Here is a 25,377-nt window from a genome sequence, read left to right as displayed (position 1 = left end):
TGACAAAGCTAGGAAATGCACAAAGAAGATTGTCAAAGAAGAAGACTGTCAAAGAAGACAACAGGTTGGAGATTCAGTGCTATCATCCAAAGCAACTATTAAATAAATGTACTTGGTGACTGCAAACTGCAGTGCTATCTGTACCCTGCTGCACTGTGGATCTCTCAGTGTCCCCAGGTTCTGATTCCCAGAGAGCACTGCTAAACACTGACCAGTGATCACACTGCACAACAGGGACTGTGAGAGTATGATGCTGACTAGGAAACCATTTTTCACTAAGAGATGAGCAACAGTGATAAAATGTCACAGAGTCTCTACAGATTCAAAAATCCCTATGACACAGACAGCTTTGAGACAGACAATTGCTTTGTGCAGCAAATACGAAAGCTTTTGCTGCAACAGGGATACCAGATACACTGTGAAGATAGGAGTGGACTGTGCTCCTTGGTCTCCATAATCACATAAAAGCAAAAAAAAATTTAATCCTGCTGAAGAAGTTCAAATTCAATGTTAGCATGATGATGGTAACAGTCATCCTTTAAAACTGGTGCTGCAACAACACACGCATGCCATCATCCCTAAAGGTCAACATAAAACTTGGAAATATTCTTACATCCCTGACAATACTTGACAGAATAGATAATTCTAACAAAAGAGATACCAAAGTGAAAAACATTCTACACTGGAGACTATGTTATAGATGCCACATACATACATTAGTATGTGTTAGTAAGGCTGCTTTCTTCATGATACTTTGCATGCCTTTAGTCGTACATCTCAGCTTTTATCTTTTTGTTAAAACACAATTAAATTACTGCTAAAAAAGAAGTCTGTGTGAAGTCGATGTTTATTAATTTTTTTCAAGGATTCTTGAAAACGTAACAAGCTCCCAACGCATGAAAGCAAACATTTGATAACTGATGAGGATCCTTACAGTATCAACAAAATACTGCTTGTTACTCCATGAACTGCTACAGCTTCAAGAAACCGCAAGCCATTACAAAAATGTCATTTTGCATATCCATGCTTAAGACTCCAGAACACCTGGAATAGATTTGCTGAATATTTCATCTGCGCTGAACATCACACATCTTCAGAAACAGACAAAACTTTCCCTACAATTTCTCCTCTCACCAGCCAGGGTTCAAAGGAACAAGGAGCAAGGCGATAGAATTTAGCTGAAAGAAAAGGCACTAGGCATGGGGCTGGATGGCAGATGCACTGAAGACAGAGGTAGTGACTGGCAATATGCAAGGTCCTGCATTTGGGTGAGGCAATCCTCAGTGTCGGTACAAAGTGGTGATGAATTGATTCAAAGCAACCCTGAGGAGAAGGGCTTGGGGATACTGGTGAGAAAAAATTAAATACGAGCCAGTAGTGTGTGTTTGCAGCCCAGGTAGCCACTTGTATCCTGACTGCATCAAAAGGCAGAGTGGTCAGCAGGTTGAAGGAGGTGATTTTTTGTGTGCCTTCGCAACACTCCACCTGGAGTATTGCATCCAGCTCTTGAGACCCCAGTACAACAAAGACATGTTAGAGCAGGTCCAGAAGAGGGCCATGAAAAATTATCAGAGAGTTGGAACATTTCTTCTGTGTTGTTTAGGTTGTTCATCCTAGAGAAGAGAAGGCCCGAGGCACACTTTATTGTGGCTTTTCAATACTGCAAAGGGACTTACAAGAAAGAAAGATTGAGAGAGACTTTTTGCCAGGGTCTGTAGTGACAGGACAAAGGGCTATGGTTTTATTCTGAGAAATGGTAGGTTTAGGTTGGACATAAGGGAGAAATTCTTTACGATGGTAACAGTGGGGGCACAGGCTGCCCAGAGAAGTTGTGGATACCCCACCATTAGAAATGCTCAAGGCCAGGTTGGAGAGGACTTTGAACAAACTAGTCTAGCGAAAGGTCTTCTTGCCCATGGCAGAGGGGCTTGAAATAGATAATCCCTGATGCTTCCTTCTAACCTAAATCATTTTATACTTCTATCTACTTTATCTTCTTATTTTCTGTTTTGGTTCAAGAAGAAGAGCTGTTCTAGGCAACAGTTCTAAGCACAGCACACATTCTGTGGATGCCATTTGGTGGCACATGATGAAGCTTTTATTTTAGTTCACTCTTATTTCACTTTTACTGAAAAAAACATGAAGTCAAGTTTTCCAGCATCAGATTTTTTCCCCATAATAATATTAAAAAAAAAAAAGACAAAAAAGGACTGGCTTTGCAATAGGATGGCTGAAGGTTATAGTGTCTTAGACAAATGTTTTTTCAAAGGAGAGGTACATCATCAGGATTTCTGAATGACTGGTCTTAGAAATTAAAACTCTGATGATATCTCAACAGTACTTGCTCTCCTGCTTTTAAATCCTTGAAAAATTCTCCCTGACTTGCAGTCCATATTATGGCATATAATGCTTCAAAATCAAATGCAAAAGCATCAGGAAAAGACATTCAGTATATAAATTAATAAGCAAAACAACAGTATTTACCAATACTGTTTACATTTGCAACAGCATGTATCTATTTACAATGGTCAGCAATAAGATTTCATAATGAAATAGTGACAGGACCTGCTTAGTCTTCTAGCCAAAAACCTCCTAGGTGTACCAAGCAATTGGATATCACACTGGTCAACATTTCCAAAGCCAGCAAGCTTGCTTACTTACCACTGCCATATGAAAATGCACGAACAGAACGACCATCATAGCCAGAAGAATGTCCACTGTAGAAAATACATGCAAAACCACTTTCAGCATGTTACAGCTAAAACTCAGCTTTAGCCACAAAACTATCTCCTTCAATAAATAGATACATATATATATAACATATATATTATCTACAGTATATACAATCAGAAGCAGCACTCATTCACAGTGACTGTCAGTACAAAGTAATAAATTTACTTCCAAGAACGTACGATGTATTAAGTTAGGATATTTTCTCAATTAAATCATATGAAGATTTGCTTGGAGATTTTCCATCATCCTCCTGTAACATGTATTTTAACAGAACTTCCAGTTTCAAAGGAACAGATGCATGCATCTTCCTTCAGTGAAATCCAGAGGACTGACAAGAGGTTTGTACCATCTTAAGTGAGTTTTGCATATGACCTGGTTTTGGCCTCCAGAAAAATACAAATATTTTTCATTGTGCTAGCCAACCTTTTTCCTCCTTTTATCTATTTATATCTATATATACAAACATATGTATGTGTATACATATAAATGTATATAAAAATGGTACTGAAAAATTATGGTTAGGCCTGTTGCAGCTGAACACTTAGAACACAACAGAAATATAAATTTGGATTCCGTGGAACTCTGACACTTCTTATAGTTTATGAGGGTTTGAGTTTGTGCTCAAATTTTTGTGTTCATCTATAAAAAAGGATATGACAGCTGAAAAGTATACAGTTGACATAAAGAAGCATTCAGACGACTAAAGAATACTTTAACAATTATTCCCCTAGGTCTTGGCATTGATTTAAAATCAAAATTGTGACTAATTTGCTATTTTGATACTGTGTCAAAACTAAACTAGTAAGTGGCCAAGTAACCTACTCAAAGACTATGCTGAGAGGTGAGACTAGCAACATTTCTGTAAAATTACTGCAAAAATCTGAAGCTGTCTCCCCTTTCCCAGATGCAAATCCATAAAACAATGGGCAATGCAGGAGTACTTATTCATTTATTTCAGTTACAGAATACTGATAGATTGCTTAGGAAGATTTCAAACAGGTCACCTGTCTATTGTGGGTATGAGGGAAGGTGGAGGACCGCCAGGTGGTGGTGGAAAACCTGTAACAATAAATAAGGGGGGGAGAAAGTAAAAATCTACCACCCATAAACACATAAAAGAACTAGGTTATGCATACAATGGCAAACCAATCCCAGACAGAACAATAGAAAATTGTTTCCACGTAAATGGGGTTTTATTTGGTTAGACTAAGAACTACTTTTCAGCTTGACAAAGACAAAACATTAAACATGTATTATCAGTGTTTCGAATTAAAAACTTTATCATTCTCAAAAATACGGTGATATAGAAGCATGCGAAAATTTTAACAATACTCAATAAACAACAAGCAAAAGTATTTACTGCATTGCTGAGAAAAAAAGATTTTAAAGAAAAGAAGGATATGTACGTCTAGAAAACTGGCTGATTAGATCCACTAGTCAACAGCATTTTCATACAATTTCTCTTCCGCCTGGTACCAATATAACTGAGCCTACATATACACATAGGGTTTAGTATACATAACTTCATCTATATAATTGAAACAAAGTTGGTAAGTTAAGTTTTCATCTCTTAACCAAATGTGGGAAAACAAATCTAAGCAAATTTACCTGGTGGTGGCACTGTTATTGGTATACCTAAAAAGACAACAAATATCAGTTACAGTAATATATATTATAGTTTCTTATCTGTAGATCTAAAACCAGATGGAGTTTTTACTACATACATGATCAAGAAGAATGACAACATACTTTCTGTGTCCTCAGGTCAAGATGTCACATTAATACTGATTGTTAAAATTTTGTACGAGCCTTGTGAAATCTAGCTTTTCATTTAAATGCCTATTCTTTAAGATCTCTCTGAGATTCTTTAAGAGGCAAGAATAGTGAAGAATGACTCTGGGTCTCAAGGTCAGAATTAAATTCGTATCCCTAAAATGCTTAGTACACAGAAGGAAAGCAACATCCCATAAACTACATTTGCTTTATTTTAGATCTCATGGCTGGATGGAAGGAAATGCAATTGGCCTCTGACCTTCAACAGCTTGGCACAGGAAACAGTAGGTCCACATGAGCAAAGTATTCAGGCAGCAGCAAGCAAAGTCTAATGTCTGAGTCAATGCTGTGACACTGCAGTTCATCATTCAATTGCTACGTGGAGGGAAAAAGATTGTTTTGCTCTCTATTTTCTTGTAACTATCTGAGAAAGGAGCATCCTTTAACAGAAATGTATAAGAATTGCTCTAACCTGATTTTCAGAGCTAGCTAAGCTGTTACAAATCTAACTAAAAGGTGAGAAAATTGTTCCCAACTGAATTAGCTGACCTAGCAAAATATACTGCCTCAACATATAAAAAAAATAACTTACTGATTATGAAAGGAAGGATTACAAGGTAAAAATAAGTTGCACGCTGCAAAGGTTCTTATCTTCCCATGCTTTTCAAAGAAGTAGCTTTACCTGAACTGAACATATAACACTGCTACATAAAAAACTGGGCTAAAACAATACTGGCAAAAAATACACTCCTTCACCAGGCATTAAAGCACTTTCAGTTACCAACAATTCTGCTTCCATTAAAAAGTTTGTATGTTCAATCTGACAGCTCATGGCAAAACTTTAGGGAGGGAGAGAACAGAAAACTCTGGCAAGTGCTTTCATCAGTATTGACATAACTGCATAAACACTTACACAGAACAGTACTGGCACTGCATGATGGAATTTACACACATCTCATTAATTCAACATTAAAATTAAAATTAAAGTACTATTGTATGGCAGCAACATTTTACTAAATCTACGTATTTATAATGTCTAGAAATGCCAACTGCCCCCAGACTGCCTTGACAGGAGGGCAGAATGAAGGAATATGCAAGTAGAGGAACAGTGATCAATATCAAAGTTTGCTACTTGTTGGCAATTTTTCTTAACTGAATTCCTAACAGCATTAATCCTATAGGATTAAACACACAGTGAAATATAATTGAGGTTTCTGTCCAATCCAGAAGATTTAAAATCAGATCTCTTAGCCAAAATGCAAATCAGGAGACAGTGAGCTCCAACAGCCAAATTTCTAAACTGCAAGAGCCATTCTGTCTTCACCAGCAGACAAGCTTTCCACGTGAGCTACTGGGTATCATACCATAAAATTTTTGACAGTGTAACATTTTAAAGACCAAACAATCATGAAAATTCCTGAAAGAAATTCAAGATTAAGAACTCCAACTGTTGCACAGCCAAAGTGTTTACTATTAATTTTTTTGGTTAATTATTATAATTAATAGAGCCTTCGTGAGCCTAAAACATAGAAAAATATATATAATATATAAATGTTAAGCATGCATATATTATATAATAAAGCAGTGGTAACAACATAAGCTAGAAAAATACCAGAAGTTCTCTCAAAGTGAATTATTAACTTCACCTTATACTAAAAAAGATTTCAATTGCTCACTAAAACCAGTATACTGTTAGCACTGTGCATTCAGCATTATCCAGAGAATTGCCTGGAAATCCATCAGCTATCTCCTCTTTAGAAAAAGGAAACATTTTATAATAAACAATTAATATACTCCTCATTTACAAGAATGTTATCTTGTGCAGAATTAAAAGTAAAATTATCACCACAAGACTAAAAGCCAAATGAAAAATTTCACCTAACAACCATTCAAACGAAATTAAAACAGACTGAATACAACTGAAATCCAGAGAACAAATATCCAAATAATTTTAATGAACTCGTTAATGTAGGGTATTACACAAAAAAACACACGTAAATATTTTTTCCCACAAAAACCTTTAAGAACTTTTTAAGAGTCATGGTTAATGCTTATATCATCTTAAAACAGAAGCTAATTTCCTTGATGGTATCACAAAGGAAGAAAGATTTTACGTGTCAAATTGACAAAAGATCGAAAAATATCTAAACAAATGTTTTTCCTCACCTTCCCCACTAATACACAAATATGACAGAAAATAAGACAAAAAAATCATAAGCCTCAGTTAATGGAAAAGAAATAATTTCTTAGCTCTTCACTCATTTGCCTTCTAAGTGTATGAAAATATACTTCTAGTGTCACCAGCCAACTACTCCTTCTGAGAAAAGACACTGAAATATTTTGTCATGTCTTGTGATGAAGAGACTATGTTTTACCAGTGCAAGAAGGTGGCTTAGTACAGACCTTGTCATGTCCCTACAACATTGTTGTGCTGCCATAAAGATACACCCAGCCTAAACTTACATAGTCAGACTTGTGTGTCAAAAGCAACACAAATGTTATTAGTGCACCATTTTACCTAACACGTTCAAAATTGCCTTCAGAACACTGTATACCACCCTACTAGCTCAGGGCTGGTAAGCACTTACAGAAAATCAAGTATGTTTTACTAAAGGAAAGCAATGCCACATGTGCTCTGCTTGTGGAGTAAGGAATCAAACATGAACAACAAAGCCAGAGTTTAAAAACATGCTGTAAATTAGCTGAACAGTGCAACAGCCCTCAGAAATGTAATATAACTAAACTTGGTTCTCTTACCACAAGTTAAAATAGGTAAAATTCTCTGTATCAAAATATAAAAAGTACACACTTAGGATGCTGAGGCTGAGCATTCACTTACCAAACCCTGGTATACATTGCAAAGTTATGCAACAGAAGTTCAACATTCCAGAGAAGTTTCTTTTTTCTTAAATCGCAAATACGTGTCACATTTTTAACTACAGACTTAAACCAAGGCACATAAATCAACTTTTAAAACACAGGTAACAAGCATACACGTTTTGCTTTAGAATAAAATTCCTCCAATATAGCAATAAACCTAGTAAACAGAAACTAGCACATATTTTGCCACAGCCAGTCATCTCCTAGGACTATTTGAGAATTTTCTACATTTGGTGCTCTGAATTGTTCCAGGACTTGTTTCTCAAAAAAGATTTGAATCACAAGAGTGAATGGATAGAGAACAAGAGACCTAACTTCAAAGCAGATCCTTTCCCAAAGACGCTTTTGGAGGATGTTTTATATTTGGAATACTTAAATTTTCTGGCAAGTACTCCCAGTTTAATATTGGGTAACTGTAGTTTTTTAACTAGGAGAACCTAGGAGCGATGGCAAAACCTATTTTTGGAACAGCTTTGATGATAAAAAGCTGGCAACAGCACAATTAAAACACAGGCCTGAGGAAACTAAATCCACAGCTCTTAATCGTTATTTTCGAATCTACGCGAAGCACGGAAGGATGTTCCAGAAGACCTTCTGAACAAGCCTGTGTCATAAACCTGCCTGTAAATCATGAGACGAAAGCCAAACCTGCTGGTTTGATCTGCAACACATGTGGTTCTCCTTCACTTTTAAAAACTCAACAGGTGAGGGGTTTGATAAGAACAGTCCAGTACCTGTAGGTAACATCCACACACCAAGTGCATCTGGGGTGTCTGTGATTCCGATGTTTTTAATAATATACAACTCAGAATACCTCTTCTGAACCCAATTACAATTAAATTAATTAATTTTTAAAAGGTTATAATGTATGACATGTTTTATCAGAAAGGTTTACATGAAGCTTAAAACCGCAGCAAGCATTATTGTCGCATCCACCCCTTTTCTGTCCTTCCCCCTCCCCAGGAAGGAATTATCACAAAATCACCAGAGCATTACAATAAGCTCACTTCAGAGACTCTTGTTTTTATATATATGAAAAAAAAGGGCAGAGAATGATTTCATTTTTAAATCTCTTCTCCTTCGTTTTCTGGGTGTTAATGATTTTTATGTATTATCATCACTGAGGAAAGCCAGAGCTTGCCAGGCAGAATGAGTTAAGCTTTAAAATTAGGAGGGGCAATTGAAGAAGCAACTTCTTCTATGAGGATCTATACCCTATAAACCCCCCTACTAGCTGCACTCAAATAATGTTACTTCTTTGCTTCTACATAATACTAACAGAGAAACTTTAAAAAGATTCCCTCTGCAAGCAGAATAGCAAAGAAACTGCTCAGCATGATATTCAGAACAAGTCAAGCAAAATAATTCAAGGAACAGAAGAAAATAAGGAAAGAGGCTCCACCTTAAATCAGTCTCTTCTGTAGACACTTGCTTCACTTTCCTACTCAAATACACCATGAAGATTCTCCATCTACTTTAATTTCCCACTGACCATTCTTCTTAAGTTTCTTGCCAAATCCTTTTGGACTTAATGTCTTAAAATGACAAGTACAGGTCACTGTACCACTTGTGCAAATGTCAATGACACTTCTCCCAGTAAATTTCTATATATGTCAAATTTCAATAAATGTTCAGGAAATATCACTAAATTTCAAAGCAGATTGATAATGGGATGAGTTCTCAAAGAGCTCCAATTCCTTTAAGATTCACAGACACAGAACACTGGAAAAAAACATCAGGGACTAACAAGACTTCTAACTGAAAGAAAGGACGCAGAGCAAATGCAATACTTATCAGACTTTTGGGAATTCATACATGCTGAGAGAGAAAAGGGGAATTAGAACTTCTCTTGCTACCTTGACCTTAGACATCAGAGAACTTGTGACACAAATTCATGGCATGCCATACTTTTAGTTCAAAAGTTTGTAGAATGATGTGTTAACATGTACTTCTCAACTGCATTAACAGTTACTGAATTAGAGAAAACAGCTTCTCACTTCAAACATTTTCAAGAACACAAGAACCTGCAGTTAGTCTTTAAGCAATTATTTACTACTTGGGATTATGCTTACCGAGAAAGTAAAAATAAAAGTTTCTGGGTTTGCCTTATAGATACATTTAAGGAGTGGAACACGAAATTCTAAAATTCTGCACAATGCACTTCAAGAATTTGATGTTAACAAATCTCTCGTTATTCACATCCTAAGTAGTGCAGGATAGTTACCTGGTGGGGGAATCAGAGGTGGTGCAGTACTGACAGTTGGAGGGGGTGGAAGGAAAGGAGGTGGTGGAAGGTGAGTAGGTGGAGCTCCTGGAGGGAAAAATGGAGGTGGCTTGGTAAAACTGTCTACTTCAGGATTAGAGCGTTCTGAAAGAACCTGTAAAATATCAAACCCTAGTTACAATTGCTACATGAAAAGGAGAGAAGACAGGTTTCCTCTCTTTCAGTTAATAAAACAGGAAAGTATCACTTCACACCTAAAGACCCATACATATTCAGATGGTGTAAGTTCTACCTGCATACCTACGTTCAGTGTCCCATATTTGCCAAGTACCTTTAAAGGTCTAAGAGCACCTTAAATTTGTATAATGGAAAATATTTCAAAATCAATAGGAAAAGCATGAAAACAACCCAAGACTATAAATTACTTAAATACTCTGAGATAGATGGAAAACACATGGCAGTGTTTTCAATATCAGCACTACAATCCATTATTATTCTCACAGTTTGACCTCAACCTAAGTTGACATGGAAATGCAACTAGAGTACCAAGAAACCCCGATTCTTCCCTCAGATTCTTCTTCTATTCCATCTGTATAGATTTAGTTGCTCTCTCAGGATAATAAAGTTTAGACTGAAACCACAAAGACTAATCTTGCAATCTATGGTGAAGTACTGCAATATAATTAAAAACAAGCTACTACCAAAGTTGCTTCACACTTTAATTTTAAAAGACTGCGTTTCTCAAACTGCAAACAAGGGGGCTTTCACTTCCAGCCTTAGCATCTGGCAGGAATAGGGGGACAAATGGGCATTTTAAATATTTATCTTTTCACTTCAAAAAACACAATCCGACACAGGTCTAGCAAAGCCAGTGCTGTCTCCTGGAATTTAAGTCTGCAACATTGCTCATTTCTTTTCAGTAAGAGGTATACCAAAACATTCCTCTTTTGAAATTTATCAAGTATTTCACCTTAATATATTTTGGCAATTGCCAAAACTTTATTCCTGGACTTAAAGATACTTATGTATTACTCATTCATATACACTGATGCTTTAGTCAGAATCTATGGGGAAAGCAAAAACGTCTTTTAGTCAAAAACACAATGCAAAACTGCAGTGTAAAACCTGTATGTTGCTGTTCTCATTAGCTCGCCGTCGTCCTTCCACCCTGCTGATAGTGATGGTCTGTCCAATCACATCTATTGTGCCAGATATCCGCCTGCAACACAGGAGAAACCAGAATCAACAAGCAGAATCACAAAAGGGGGAAAAAAAAACAACGAGAGAGAAGAAAGCCTTATGGACTTCTCTCATTCTAAATGGCAAAAGTTTTCTTCTGTATAAAACATAAAAGACTGTTTCTGAAGAACATTAAAGATGATGAATTTGCTGAACTGTGTAAGAGTATAGAACTAAACAGTGTAGCAAAAAAGACTTCTTTGATAAGGAAAGACCAAAGCTGACTCTACAGCAGTCTCCTTCCCTCCCATAAAAGATAGTACTCCTGCTTTTCTGTTACCAAAAAAACAAACAAACAAAAAGATCACAACACTTCAGTATGATAAGAATATATTAAGCAGAACTTCCACAAAAATCTAATGCAAAATAGCTATAAACTATTAATTAGAAGTAATTTCTAAATAGCATGAAACCACAATGAAGGTTTCCATGGAAGATCAAAAAAAAGGTAAGACAGAAGAAAAAACATTAGCATAGAACATAAACGTTAAAATTCAGAGTATAATCAATCTCTCAAAATCTTCAGTAAATTAACCTTTGGGGAATATACTGACACAAAAGAAGTACGCCAGGCACCAGACCAGAAAATATGACAAGTATCTGAATGTCACCTAAAAAAACATAAAGCCTGATATTTGTGACAACAAGAATCACTATTTTGAAGAGAGGAATGATCTGAAGCATAGTGAGCTTTCCTGTTTGTAGCCCTAAAATGCCAGAAACCAAGTTTTATAGAAAATGTGTAACTCTTATGCAGATGTAACAAAACCTATCTGTGTAAGAGTTATAAAAACCAGGCTGGACTAAGGCACTGAGCAACCTGGTCTAGGTGGAGATGTCCCTGCACATGGCAGGGAAGGTTGGGCAAATGATCCATAAGGTCCATTGCAGCCCCTTAACGTTTTATGATTCTACCTGCTCTGCAGGCCACTGTTGTTTCTTAAAAGAGGTTAAGAAGTAGGATTCACCTAGGTCAACTTTGTTAGAAAATGAGGTACAACACTCAAGTTCTAATGGTTAAGAGAAACAAAGGCAAAAAAATCTTTGTCTCACCTATAAGGGAAACCACAGTAGATAAAACTGACAATATTTACCAAGAGCATGATATGTAATAGTAAGAGACTGGAAAAAAACCTTCCTGAAATTTCCAGAGAAACAAATCCATAGAAAGAAAAAATATTTCTAGTTTCAGAAGACAAGTTCTTGTATTTTTTGGATCCACGTAGTTAGTGTACTACTAACCACATGAATACAAATATTAGAGAGAACAACTGTAAACTGGAATTACAGGCTCAGAATTCTGCCAGACTGATTAACTTGGACTCCAATTGCACAGATACCTAGATTCCAATGCAACTGAAAAAGACACAGCAGACACTAGAGCATGAAGGAACAGTTAGATCTCCCAGAGATAATCTGAAGTTCCTTAGCAGACTCCATACTGAAGACAATCCAAATGCCTGTCCACTGAGCTTTGCAGTATCTGGGTTTAGACCTTCCTCCTGGATATTAAAGCAAGCTTATTAAGCACATTAATAACACAAGCTTATTAACAGTTTAGTGTTAAAAAAACCCCAAACAGAACCAGTGCAATGGTACAAGAGTCTGAGAACATACCACAAAATTACAGAGTATATACTATACAGCAATATATGCTATACAACGATAACAGAAATTTTAGAAATTCTCTGGTCTTCTAATGCCCCAACCTAGAAGTTTGATTGTACCAATAATCAACACCTGCTTTTCTAAACTTCCCCAGTGGTTTTCAAAGGCCTTCCAGCACTGCTACCCTGGATTATTATTTTGCTTTAAGTAACTAAATTGAGAACATAGATATTACAAAACAGTTGTTAAAACAACTGTTCTCACCATCCCAGTCTTCACTGACAGTGCATTTGGTTTTAAAGTTCTAAGACACTTGTTCTCCTCCATCGCTGGTATCTTCTCTTAATTATCTAAACCATATCCTAGAAAACACATTTTACATAGCTTTTTTGTCCTTGTATATAACAAATGACACTTTTCTACAGCAAAACATCCCTGCCTGGCTCACTCCACTGATTTACAGGGCTTCCACTTAATTCTTCCATAGCAGAATTACGACTCTTCCTTTCTTGTACTGTTTGCACACTGCCAGCAACTCTTAGAATCAGCACTGAAACCACACACAGTGACACCAATGCAAGAGTGCTGAGCATTAAAGCAATATATGCCTCAACCACATTACAATAATATTAACTCTGGCTTGGGAAGCAGCCCAAACACACCACTGCAATATAAAATGAAGTAAAGCCAGACTACCAATTAGTTGGTTCCTACACATCAATTTTACTGAAATAAACAGTTTCACTTAATTTTTTTAGATTCTGAAGAATATACCTGTGCTCACTTAATGTCACTGAGATTATATTTACTATTTAAATAATGTTTTATAGTGTTATGTCCACTGTTCTTCCCAACAACGTTGAAGAAATTATTTTTCATAATGATGGATGAGTTTGGGAATTTGCCATCATACCTTGAACTTGACAAATTCTCACTGAGAATTCCACTAAATGAGCTTGAAATTGAACAAGAGAAAGCATAGATTCAGGTGCAAAGGAAGCAGCAGGTGACACCTTGAATCACATGCCAAGTCACACACATATTAAGTCACAGCAGGCTGGCACAGGGAGAAATTTCCAAGATTCCCTAGACATCATCTAGAGTCATGATACTTAGCAGGCAATACTCAGTTTCTGCCTCAGTGCCGTAAGCAAAGGAAAGGAAGGGCTTGGTTTGTCCCTTACGTCATCAAGGCACCTGGGATACAGATGCATTCCCAATGGATCTTCTGAAACATAAAAAGGCAATCCACGCTCGTGGCATGCACGCGAACCCACAGCAGAGTTCATACAAAGTGTAGCTTGAAAGGAACATTCCAGCAACTCTGAGTTATCTCACTCTAATTAGAGAATGGTTATTTATGAGCTATTTACACTATGAATACCACTTCCATGGAGACTAATTCAGAAAGATAACTCAATCTTGTTTGGCAAGCTGATCTTAGAGTCTACAAAGCAAAGAGAAAGAGAGGAAGAAAGAAGAAGAAAAAAAAGAAGGCAAACCCAGTTATTTTCCAAGTTCATAGCTTAAAAAATCCTTATCCTTACCAGATAAAACAAAAAAGCTGCTTTTTGGAACACCCCCATATGACTCTTCAGAATCAGACTAACTATGGGATGCCACATTTGTTCAGTAGACTTATAGTATTGTCTAATATGTATGGAATTATAATATGCTTCAACATTTCTTCTCTCCTTGTTTTGCTTATGCATTTTATATTTTATTTTCCTCCTCTTGAGGACAGCCTCAACTTTGCTGAGCTCAGCACTAACATATAAGAACCAAATAGATTTACTAAAGAAACCATTTGTATAAAAAAACACTTCTTTTCAAAACAACATCTGAGCTTCTATCACTTTCTTGCAAGGCTGAAACTGGTCTTTTTTTCATAGAAACGAAAGATCAGAAATCCATGTTCTATAAAAAAAAAATCAGTTTACAGAAAGCCCTAAGCACTGATAAAGCTGATAAATAGCCCACTGCACTGATGGGCTAATTTCTCTGAAAGCAAAACCCATTTAAATGTAATGTACACTTTAGTAACTATAAAAGCATAAATGGAGGTTAAAAACAAAAGAAACTTCTGACAGAAAAAAGCTTTGTGATGGAGAGCTGTAATAGGTATTACTTGAATGAGAAAATACAGCAGCCAGCTTATAAATGAAACCTATGCTTATTTCTCTATCACTAAAGAAAAAACTACCTCACAGTCCTTCAAAATGACATAAGGAAAAGTACTGGCCTGAAAACAAGATATTTCTATGAAGCAGTTGGTTAGGACACATTTGAAATATGTCAAAGCCCTCTTCATGGTCTAGAAAGCATTCTAGTCAAAAGAATTACTTCAGGTTTCTACCATAACTATGACTACGCACACAATAAGCCTTCCACTCCCTCTGGAAACAAAGATTTTATTTTGTACCATACTGTTTGTATACAACATCCATTTACTAAACTATTTCCATTATGATCTAACTCCTCCTTCAGGGTTATGCAACACTTTATGCTACTCAACAGCCCTAATTATCACAGAATCAAGGATGTCATTTCTAAACAACCAGTATCTCATCTATGATTAAAACACTCACTGTTCAAGCAAAATTTCCCAGAGATGCACTATATGAACAAGCACTTGAACTACACATTTAGGATGCAATTCTAGTGAATTAGCAACATTTATTTGCTGGTGAGCAATGATACTCTTCCTATTTCATCACCTACAACTTCCATATTGGTAACAAGCAATATTACTGCTAGACCCTTTAAGAGGTTTTTTGGGGTGTTTTTGAGACAATTTGCAATCACATGCAAATACATACTGGACTCACATAAAAAAGAAAAACATAAGCACAAAATTACTTCAATGTTTGTTTACAAACAAATGAAAAACGTTGTCCCCAGAGTGGCAACTGAAGAGCTATTATGTAATGCAATATTCATGTGTAAAATCATCCACGAAACAATATTACAGCCCTGACTAGTAAGTGAGGAACTAAAATGTTAAATGAGCATCATGTCCTGAATTGTTTCCCCCTTTACCTTAATTCTCATGATTGGTCCCTCCTGTATTGTTCCTACCACTTTCTGATGGCTGAACTGGCTTCTCTGGAGGCAGTGATTGTCTGTGACTGAAAAGTGCTGCTGCTTCTTCTGGTGAGGTAAATTGCCTAGGTCTTTCTCTTTTCTTACAAATCCCCACACCAGTGCTGCTATACCAAATTGTTTTGGTTTTCTCTCCCTTTCACAAAATACATCAACCACTGCTAGAAGTTCAGAGTTTTCTGTTACATGAGAAACGCTTCCAGCAATTTCTCAACAAGGCTATTGTACATGCCACTGGCATAAAGGCAATTATTTTAAATTACTGAAGAGCTACTTTGCTGAAAATATTGTGTCTACCTAAAATAACCTCTTTAACTAAAGAAAGAAATTAGTCCAACCCCATAAAACAGTATGGTTATACAGCAGTTAGTAATATAGGCAAACTGAAATTAGTAGATGGATTATGGAAAAGTCATTAAAATAGAAGTATATCTATAATACACACAGCTAATATATATTCATTCATTGAGCTAATCTCAGACTTCTGAGCACACACTTTTCTTTCAAAATCTCTTCTGACCACTTGGTAGAAATACCTTGCTTTACAGAACAATCTATTTTAAGGAAATGTATCCGTAGGAGCAGGTAGTAAATAAGGGAAGATGTCCATTTTGTCATTGTAACAACTTATAATTACAGTATTCACACCAAATATATACAAAACAACCTATTCTACCCGCTGCAATGCACAAGTGATACAATTGTCAAAGTGGTAAGTCACAAAGTGATAAGTCAAAATAAATGCTGCAGAGTGACACAATCATCACGACTTCAAATTCCACACAACCACAGAATCTACACAATGCATTTTTTCTACAACTTTCAAAAACTTGACTACATTTTAATACCATGGTAATTACTTCCAAAAGTAGTTTAGAGGTTTTCTGTCCGCCATGGAGATGAACAAAGAACTGAAATCTTGTAACAAAAGTATACTAGATATATATTTGGAATCCTTAACCCTGTGAAAAACACATTCCAGTTTGAGAACTCTGTTGCAAGAACATCATACATTAAAAGCATTAAAAATTAGCTACAGGGTTAGCACAAAGTTTGGAAGATTCTTCTTGTTTCTTAGACAAAGAAAAAGAGAAAAAAAAAAGAACTAAAATCTACTAAACACAGAGCAGCATAACCTGATAGCTCAGAGAAAAATTTAGGTTATCAGGAAGAATATTCTAGAAGTGAAAGAAAAGTACAAGCAAGGGTATGATTGACTTCCCCCTGTCCCTCCTCTCCCCCTCACCCAAGAAAAACACATTTGGGTGTTGAACTGACTCTTACAGGATGGAATGATTGAACACAAGTGCATCTAAATTAGTCAAGGTACTTATGGATGCAGCACTAGACAGGTCATAGCTCCTAATCTTTGAAAAGTTGACAGTGAAAGTGTACAATGTACGTCCAACCTGTTCTACCTTTCTTACCATTGTTTGTAATATGATGGTAATATAAGGGCTTTTAATTTGCACAGAACCCAAACTTCTAAAACAGGATCGCTAAATAACTAGAGTAAAGAAGAAGCATGGATTCATCCTAAGCCAAGTGCCAGAAATTAAACAGCAGTGGCTTAGATATAAAAGACAGAACTTATTGAAGCCTGGGGCTAAGAGAAGGACCCCAGTAAGGAAATAATTTCTCTCATTTCGAAAAAAATATAATAAAATATTCAAATATAGAGAAACCAAAGCTGCCTTGCAGGAAAAAGACTAGGTTTCAGGAATTTTTCCACTTGTTAAAGTTATAGCTGTCAGAATCCATCTTGTTTAACTGAGAAAATGAGTTAGCTAAAACTCACAAGGACCCTAACCAGAAATATTATGATGGCAAATTTAATGACAGACAGAAAACACAGTGTCATAAATCAACAACTGAATTTTTGTAACTGTCTTGTTACTTGGTCCTGCTGGTTTTTCTCCCCATTTCTTCTATTTTTTCCCAAACAGTCAAGAAGATAGCATACTATTTATGTGTGATTATACTAAATATGATTAGGTTATCTCTCCCCTCCTTTTTTACCTGTTTCAGAAACATATTTTCCTTTTTTTCCTACAAAAATTGTAAACGACAGAGACATAAAGGTAGCAGTTGAAAGAGTTTTTCGGTCATGAGTTACAGCTAACTGACCTGTTTGCTGGAATTCCTGATTTGAATAAGGCAGGAGGAGATGTGAAATCAGGTTTGGTCGACTGCACTGCCAACTCTTTCTCCAAATTTCCAGTTCTGCCCTGCTGTACCTTCAAAACAATGTTTCATCATTAGTTTACCCTTACAAGTGTAGTAGCTCCAACACTCAACAAACACGTAGCCAGCACAAAAGGAAAGTCCAACTTTATTCAGAATTTCAAAAATTGTCAACTACGCAGAGCTAGCAAAATTACGTATTTTGTATTGATGTATTACTTAAGTACTGTGTTTGATATATATAACAATTAGTATGCTAGAGAATGAATTGCTACAGAAAATTAGACAGCTTAAATATTTATTTTCCAAGCATTTTATTTGTATGTGAACAGACCAAACTGATTTTCTTGAAGAATTTCCTGTATGAACAAAATTACATCCTAATTTTTAAGAGAAGGAAATGTATTTAATTTTTTTTTTCATAACCTTAACAGAGGTATCTAACAAGTCTGCTATCCACTACCAACAGACCATTAGACAAGAAACTTGAATGGATTCTCCATCTGCCTCACTGATCCTGAGATCTAGTAGCCATCTAATTTCTGAGTCATACCAGGAAGTCATCTCATACTCTGGATTATGTGAATTGTAAAAGACTTTTCATTAGTTCAGACTGAATGCTTCAGAAACACCCTGCTGTTGCTGAAGTACTGCAAAATTCCAGACATTTCTTTATTAAAGCTACAAAACCTTTGGTGCGAGTACATGAAGTACTGTTTTACTTCAGCAGCAGCTACATGTGAAAGAAAAACCTACATGGGTTAGCTTTAAAGACAAATATATAGTGGTTCAATTTTAGAGCCCCTCCCGCTGTACCAGCTACACCACTCTATGTAGTTACTTCACTTATGCTATAACACTGGATAAGCTGTGATGTCAGAGCTTGTAGGCAAGTGAACTACTATGTTTCTGCAGAACCCCACTTCTAAACAAGGTCACATCTTTCCCAAACCCACAAAAATGCACATAAATAGTTAAAATTCATTAAAAATTGAATTAATGTTTCCTATCCAGAAATATGAGGGGAAAAAGGTCTAAGTATTTATCTGAAAGAGACTTCTACAAATTAATGAGCAATTGGAAAATGCAGGAGACATTCTTGCCCGTTACAGGAGATTAATATAAGTTACATGTAAATATAATGTAAATTACATGAGACTGTTTCAGAAGAGAAGGAGAAAAGTTAATGAAATTAGTAATTATATATGAACTCAATTTAAAACATGACAAACTCTTACAACACAATTATTACCTGTACTGTTTGATCACCAGAGTCAGTACTGAGCTGGAAATAGGGTAAGTTTTGGGTTGGACTACTAATCCTTTTTCCTTCAGAACATTTCAGAGAAGTTTGAGATTACCATCAGCTGCAAATTATTAGCTCCTACTGTCTACTATTTCTACTGTCCCACAGCACTTTTGCAATGATGACTGAGAAAGGTATAAAGCCCCAGAAACCTTCTGATCCATTCTTGCTAAAATAAAATCAAAATAACTGAATATTCTCAAGTAGCATATAAGAGAGAACAAAACACCCATTGGCAATTGACAGTTCTGTATGTGCAACTGACAGAAGTACACAGAAGAAAGAAATCATTCCAAGTCACTTCAAAGACAGTTCAAGAACAACAATAACTACATCTTAAGAATAGGTAAAACAAATAACCTTTGTGTTACAGTTCTAAGTTTATATCAAACAAGTAAATGAGAAATTGAGAAGATAAAAAAAAAGTTCAATCCTTAAGATAAATGCTGTCATGTAGGTCCTTCTATTCTCTGAAAACCAGCATTTCAGAATGGAAAAATTATTATACAGAACTTAATTTATTGTCAGCTAGCCCCAGAAGGAAAACACAAAAATATGGAAGACGGATTTTCATATCAGAGGTGTCAAGCATAACTGTTACAAAACATTGTAGTAAGAGCTACAATGCTACACAAAAAACAAACATGCCATAATCTACAAAAGCTTCCCCACCACACCTGCACAAATTCCTTAGTCTGTACAAACAAATGCACTGCAACTACAAATCAACCACCACATCAAGAACAATTAATTTCACTTGGAAATGTGTTAGTTCACCAGGCCACTAACTCACATGCTTGCAGGAGAGTGACGAACAAAGCAACAGTTTTTAATCCACATTTTGTGACATAATCAGGAAGTCACTGATGTAAGATGAGAGTATGAAATAATGGCTGCATCCATATCAGTTGTTCTTCTATCAGTCTGTGCTGGCATGGGAAGCAATACTCAAGAAAAATGAGAGCAACCAACAAAATTTTACTAAAATTCACCTTAAAAAGATGGTATCTGCCATCGAGAATCTCTGCACTTGGTCTTACTTCCATAGCTTTGTCTTCAGCCTAAGTTAAATAACACATTGCCCATTAAGATACCACACAACTCTGAAGTGATGGGCCACAGTCTCAATAAAGGGACAGATGCAATCTAGCTGTAGCTGTCTGTCACACTATCCACACAACTGCCAGTGAAGCAACACAGTAACATTCGAGGCTCAGGGAAGGGAGTGGGGTGCAAACTCTAACAAATGTACTGAACTGGGCAGAACAGGCTTACAACACACAAGCAGCTATAGAAGGAAAAAAAAATAAAATACAAAAAACACTATTTACCGTAATTTTATTTGTGGTTGAGGTAACTGGCAAAATTTCAAGACCCATTCGTATTCTCTTTTGTTTTTCACAGTAAGCTTTCCAGGTATCTTCATTGAAGCCATAGTTAAAATAATCAGAGAGGTCAGCCCCTTTAAGTAGAGAAGCATAGCTTTTTTAGGACATTACAAATTTCATCTTTTTTCCACTAAACATATATGCACCTCTACTTAGAGCATCAAAACTGATTAGGTATTGAGCTAAATAAGCACAACTGAAACGTACAGTTCATTAACAGACATCGAGTATTCATGGTTAAGATCCTAAAACCATTAAAAATTTGTCAGAAATAGTAACTTGCCTAGAATCAAGAAGTGGGGACCAAGGGTAAAGAATATCATGGAATATTATAATCCCCCATATCTTTAGAACAAGATAAATGTAAGATCTATAGATTTATGTTTAGTGAAGACCTGCTCCCTTTTGTTTTGCTTGCTCTGTATTTGACTTTTCACTTTATTTTGGCTCCTAGGTACATTTGATACCATGAAGTATTTTTAGTGTAAGGGAGTTGTAACTCAAAATGCACAGAATATATCTAATAGAGCTAACAATTCAAACACCAGATAATCAACAAGGGCTTCTTTTTCTCCATTTTGTAGACACTATTTGTATTGCCAAAGCAATACGCAAACACTAGGAAAAAATCCTATATGCAGCAGCAAGACGTACCGGTACTGAAAAATCAAATCAACACTGGTATAATTAGAAAAGTCTGGACAAATCACTTGAGCCAAAGAGACAATACAGAGGAGACTCATGGAAAGTCGGTGCAGCAAGCCTCAGTTTCTTATTCTTATTCTTATACATGAACACAAGCTAGCACAGGCAGCTACATTTCACCATTCTTCATGCTAAAACCTGCCAGAACTATTTTCTGTTCTGCTTTGTCTTGTGTTCCATGGCAAGAGCAATGGCAGTAATCTCCACAGAAACATAGATTTTCAAGGAGCATTCAGGATACACGTGTATAAAAAAACATGGCCTGTCTCTTCCTCCTGACATGTGATGGGGATGCATACTAACATCCAGGGCACACCCAAGCCCCCTGTAGCACAGCAGGAAGGCAACAAGTAACATAGCTGCTTTTTCCAAAATATGCTGTACAGTACAGTACCTCTGAGGGACAGGTAAGATGACATCTATATGCAGTCAACAGGAGTCACTATTAAAATAACCTGCTGAACACGTAGGTACCACTTCACATAAACCAGACATTACCTGGCTTTCTCCAAGGTTTATCTTCAAAAGAATCTAAATCCACTTCCAGAAGTGGCACACCATTAATACTCCCTGGTGCATCTAGATCCAGTCCTTTAACTTTTGCACCTGTGAAGAAAAGCTCAAGTTAGAGCCTTCTGTCTCTACCAAATGGAATTATATCAGTAGCATTACACTTATTATTATAAAAATAAATTAAAAGCCAGAAAAACTTATCAGAATTTTTTTTTAAGTAACAATTATTTCCTTAATCCAAAACAATACAGTTTGGGGTTTTTTTTACTTACTTTACTGAGTAAATTTTCTTACCAGAAGATCCATAAGCTCGCCCTCCTGCCTTAATATTGAGATTCACAGGTGCTGCTCCATAACTTCAAGAAATTAACAATAAATTTATTAGACAAAGAAAACTTTTAAACCAGAAGAAAACACAAAACAAGAGATAGCTAGATCCAGAAACATATTGGACCTAGGCTCAATCACCATCCTGAATCTCTAGCTTTCCAAGCTGGTAACTGTAAAAGTAAAGAGATCAGCCTAGGAGGAAGAGAGAGTACCTTTCTATGCTCAGTAGCAACTTCTCCAACTAATAAACAGTAGTGAAGCAAGTCCCAGTCACTCTTCCTGAGTTGAAAGGATAAAGACCTTGATAGAAACAAGAATGGACAGAACCAGAAGAAGAAAGAGAAAGGAAAAATGCAGTTCATTTAGGGATACAGATGACAGTCTGGGGATTAGAGTAAAAACAAAATAAATTTAAAAAAATAAAAAACCGGGATGGGCTTGGATGGATTATTTTCTCTTTTCATAATAATTCCATTTAATCTGTACAGAAGTGGAAAATACAAGCATTTCTCTAAAATTACTGAAGTGCTGTTTCATTGTACTTCTAGTAATCATCTATCCTTGTGACCAACAGAAAAGTATGTAGCTTTTCACTTTCTAAAATACTTGAGACCTTTCTTCATAAAAATGCACTTGGAAACCTAACTGCTGAATAGATTTAACTGCCTTTAGGAATTACAGTATTGTTCATTTATAACATTAAGAGCTAGCTCTCCCTACCATTTGTGTGTAAGGTAACATATCCTCACAGGTGACCCATATACATCCTGAGCTTAGCATGCAATTAGAAAGCCAGGGTATGGTTTACAGTACCCACTTCCATGCAGTCCTCGTTTTCTTTCAAGTGCTACAACAGCTTAAAACTGACACAAAACATTTAACCTTCCTATCTACCAAGCTGTATTTCTGCATGATTTTTTTCAAACAATCTGCTGGGTTTTTTAAATTGCATTTGACTACTATATGAAAAAAATTTTAATCTTATAAAACAAATTTGTTCTACTGCAGTTAAAATGTACAGCAACGTTCAGTTTGTTTTAGATTTCTGCCCTTCCATGAACTTTCTGTCCAATTTGCCCAGGAAAGATTTTTCAGGAGACAGGCATTTCTATATAAAACTTTCTACTCTAACTAGATTTAGGATCACCTGCACATTGTGTCCTGCATACATGAAAAGAGCATCAGCAAATCCACTGAGAATATAAATATAGTTTTGCTTTAGTACCACAAAACTGAAGTCACTGCCTAGACCACAAGAATACTGCGAGTTATTGAAAGCAGAAAAAGAACTGAAAGAATTGGCACTTTTCTACTGCATTGATTTGCAAGGTATTTTGGAATATTAAATACTGAAAGTTTAAAAATACTATGTTTCAAACAGGAGTAAATCACCTGCATTCTGAAGTTAAAAACACAATGATATACATGAGTCAGACCTACCTGCAGACCTGGCATAAACTGATTAAGAAACGGCACCCTAGTAACTCTGGTTTTAATAAGCATAAAAATATTAGGATTGCCAAGAAAAACAAGCAAACCATGTCCCTCAGAAACTTTCCATGCAATGAAAAGTATTATTTAATAATTTTGGGTAAAATTAGCACTGTACAAAAGTGTTCAGTGAAAAACAAGCCCTTTTTTCACGACTAGAAGGGGCAATAAAAGTAGCAAGATCAGTACAAATGCCTAAACCATTCTTTTGAGAAACAATCTCCAGAGACTCACAGCTCCATCCTTAAGTACATTAAAATCTTATTTGAGAACATCAGTAGGGATTGAAACTACAGAGGCCTAATTAGAACTGTATCCACTAAAAACAGGATGAGGGACAAACTCTCCTCATGTTCTCGCCATTCTACGCTTTGCAACCAAAATAACGCTGTCACAGTAACGACCCTAAAAAAGCTATATAACATAGCCATTCCATAATAAAAAACAACTTTGCAAACTTCATACAGTTATTTCTCAGAATCTGAAAACACAATTTGAACTCATACAAAGCCCTTCCTTGTACTCCAGCGATTTCATTTTGCTTGTTTTCAAGCCACTGTATTATTAAAAACATTGTTAAAGAGCTGAAAAAATTCTGAATTGACAGTAATTGTGCACACAAACCGACATTTTTGGCAAGTATTAAATTGCAAATATGTGGCAAATATAAAAAATTGAAAATATTTTTAAAATATTAAGAAGGCAAATAAATTTCAAGTATTAAAGAAACTGCATTAATAATTAAATATAATCTCAAAAGCTTGCCCAGTTAATGTTTGCAAATAACTTACCTAAACTGTGGAGCTCCTGTCTTAATATCCCCTATGGTGACTTGAACATCGTCTTCGTCATCATCACTATCACTATCACTGTCATCCTCAGCCTCTGCCACCTTCTATAAAAGAAAAAGTCATTGCTTAGACAGAAAGCAGTCATTTATCTTCACAATGGAAACATAATCCAGACAAAACTATCCATTCTAAAAATCTTTGAAAGAAGAAAGTTCTTTTCCTAGACATTAGAACCGAGTAGCATTAACAGTAAATTTAGGGGGTTACAAGTATCTGAAACAAGTGGATCAAAATAGAGAAGTGTCTTTAACACTAGGTTCAGTTTCTCAAGCATAAAAGAGTTTCCATTATCTAATATCCTTCTTTCATCTATTTACCTCACACACACTGGTTCTATTCTTACCTTGTCATTCAGGACAGAACTAAAAGATATGCAAGACTAGCTTCTTGCCATCATCAATTATATACTTAGTGTAACTCAAGGAAATGTTTTTCCAGTTGATGATGAACACTGGAAAAATATATTCAGTTCCAAACATAAGTAATCTACATAAAATACTTGAGATATTTCAGCAAACAGACTGAAAAATCAGATACAGGAGCAGGCTGTATGACACACTGAGCTTTACAGACTCCAGACCAGCACTAAACATGTCCTTCCTATGTGGTAATGATCAATTCAGACCATTTTATTTGTAGATCTGTTTTTTTTTTCCTTCCAATGAACATCACTCTCCTTTTTCTCTATGCAGAATTCAATAACCATGTATTAACCAATCAATTCTTCACAGTTAGCCCTTGATCTATCTTGATTAACTTCATATCATCAGCAAACTTGTAATTACAAAACGCTGCTCTTTTCCAAGTAAATACATTAAACAGCACAGGTTAAGCATAAAATTGCAGAGGACCCTCCCTGCAAGGTGACTTTCCTTTACTGTGAAAACAGAACTTTGACTTCTACCCTGCATTTTCCATCTATTACAAATCAGATAAAATCAGTTATCCACGTAGGGACCCATTTTGTAACTGCACAGTGGTTTAAAACCCTTTGGTGAGGAACTTCTTCAAAAACTCTGTGGAATCCAAGTGAACTTTTCCAACCAAATC

At 36.0% G+C, this 25,377-nt stretch overlaps 1 protein-coding gene across 15 annotated transcripts in view; it reads right to left on the bottom strand.

Moving 5' to 3' along the window:
• Window positions 1-25,377, bottom strand: part of FIP1L1 (factor interacting with PAPOLA and CPSF1) — a 39,048-nt gene that overhangs the window by 8,815 nt on the left and 4,856 nt on the right. For 3 of the 15 annotated variants that reach the window (XM_062492789.1, XM_062492782.1, XM_062492783.1), the window contains exons 4-13: window positions 24,268-24,371; window positions 21,950-22,011; window positions 21,641-21,748; window positions 20,381-20,511; window positions 20,042-20,110; window positions 17,687-17,796; window positions 10,736-10,829; window positions 9,611-9,764; window positions 3,738-3,792; window positions 2,662-2,717 (exon numbers count right to left, since the gene is read on the bottom strand). In XM_062492789.1, coding sequence (XP_062348773.1) covers window positions 2,662-2,717; window positions 3,738-3,792; window positions 9,611-9,764; window positions 10,736-10,829; window positions 17,687-17,796; window positions 20,042-20,110; window positions 20,381-20,511; window positions 21,641-21,748; window positions 21,950-22,011; window positions 24,268-24,371 — 943 coding nt within the window. Of the gene's footprint in view, window positions 1-2,661; window positions 2,718-3,737; window positions 3,793-4,341; window positions 4,369-9,610; window positions 9,765-10,735; window positions 10,830-17,686; window positions 17,797-20,041; window positions 20,111-20,380; window positions 20,512-21,640; window positions 21,749-21,949; window positions 22,012-24,267; window positions 24,372-25,377 lie in introns of all 15 variants that reach the window. The other 12 variants (XM_062492793.1, XM_062492784.1, XM_062492785.1 and 9 more) reach the window with 6 other exon arrangements.

The sequence above is a fragment of the Cinclus cinclus genome, chromosome 5, assembly GCF_963662255.1.
Source record: "Cinclus cinclus chromosome 5, bCinCin1.1, whole genome shotgun sequence".
NCBI lineage: Eukaryota > Metazoa > Chordata > Aves > Passeriformes > Cinclidae > Cinclus > Cinclus cinclus.
Note: the sequence above shows the minus strand (reverse complement) of the source record. Positions and strands in the feature narration are given on the sequence as shown.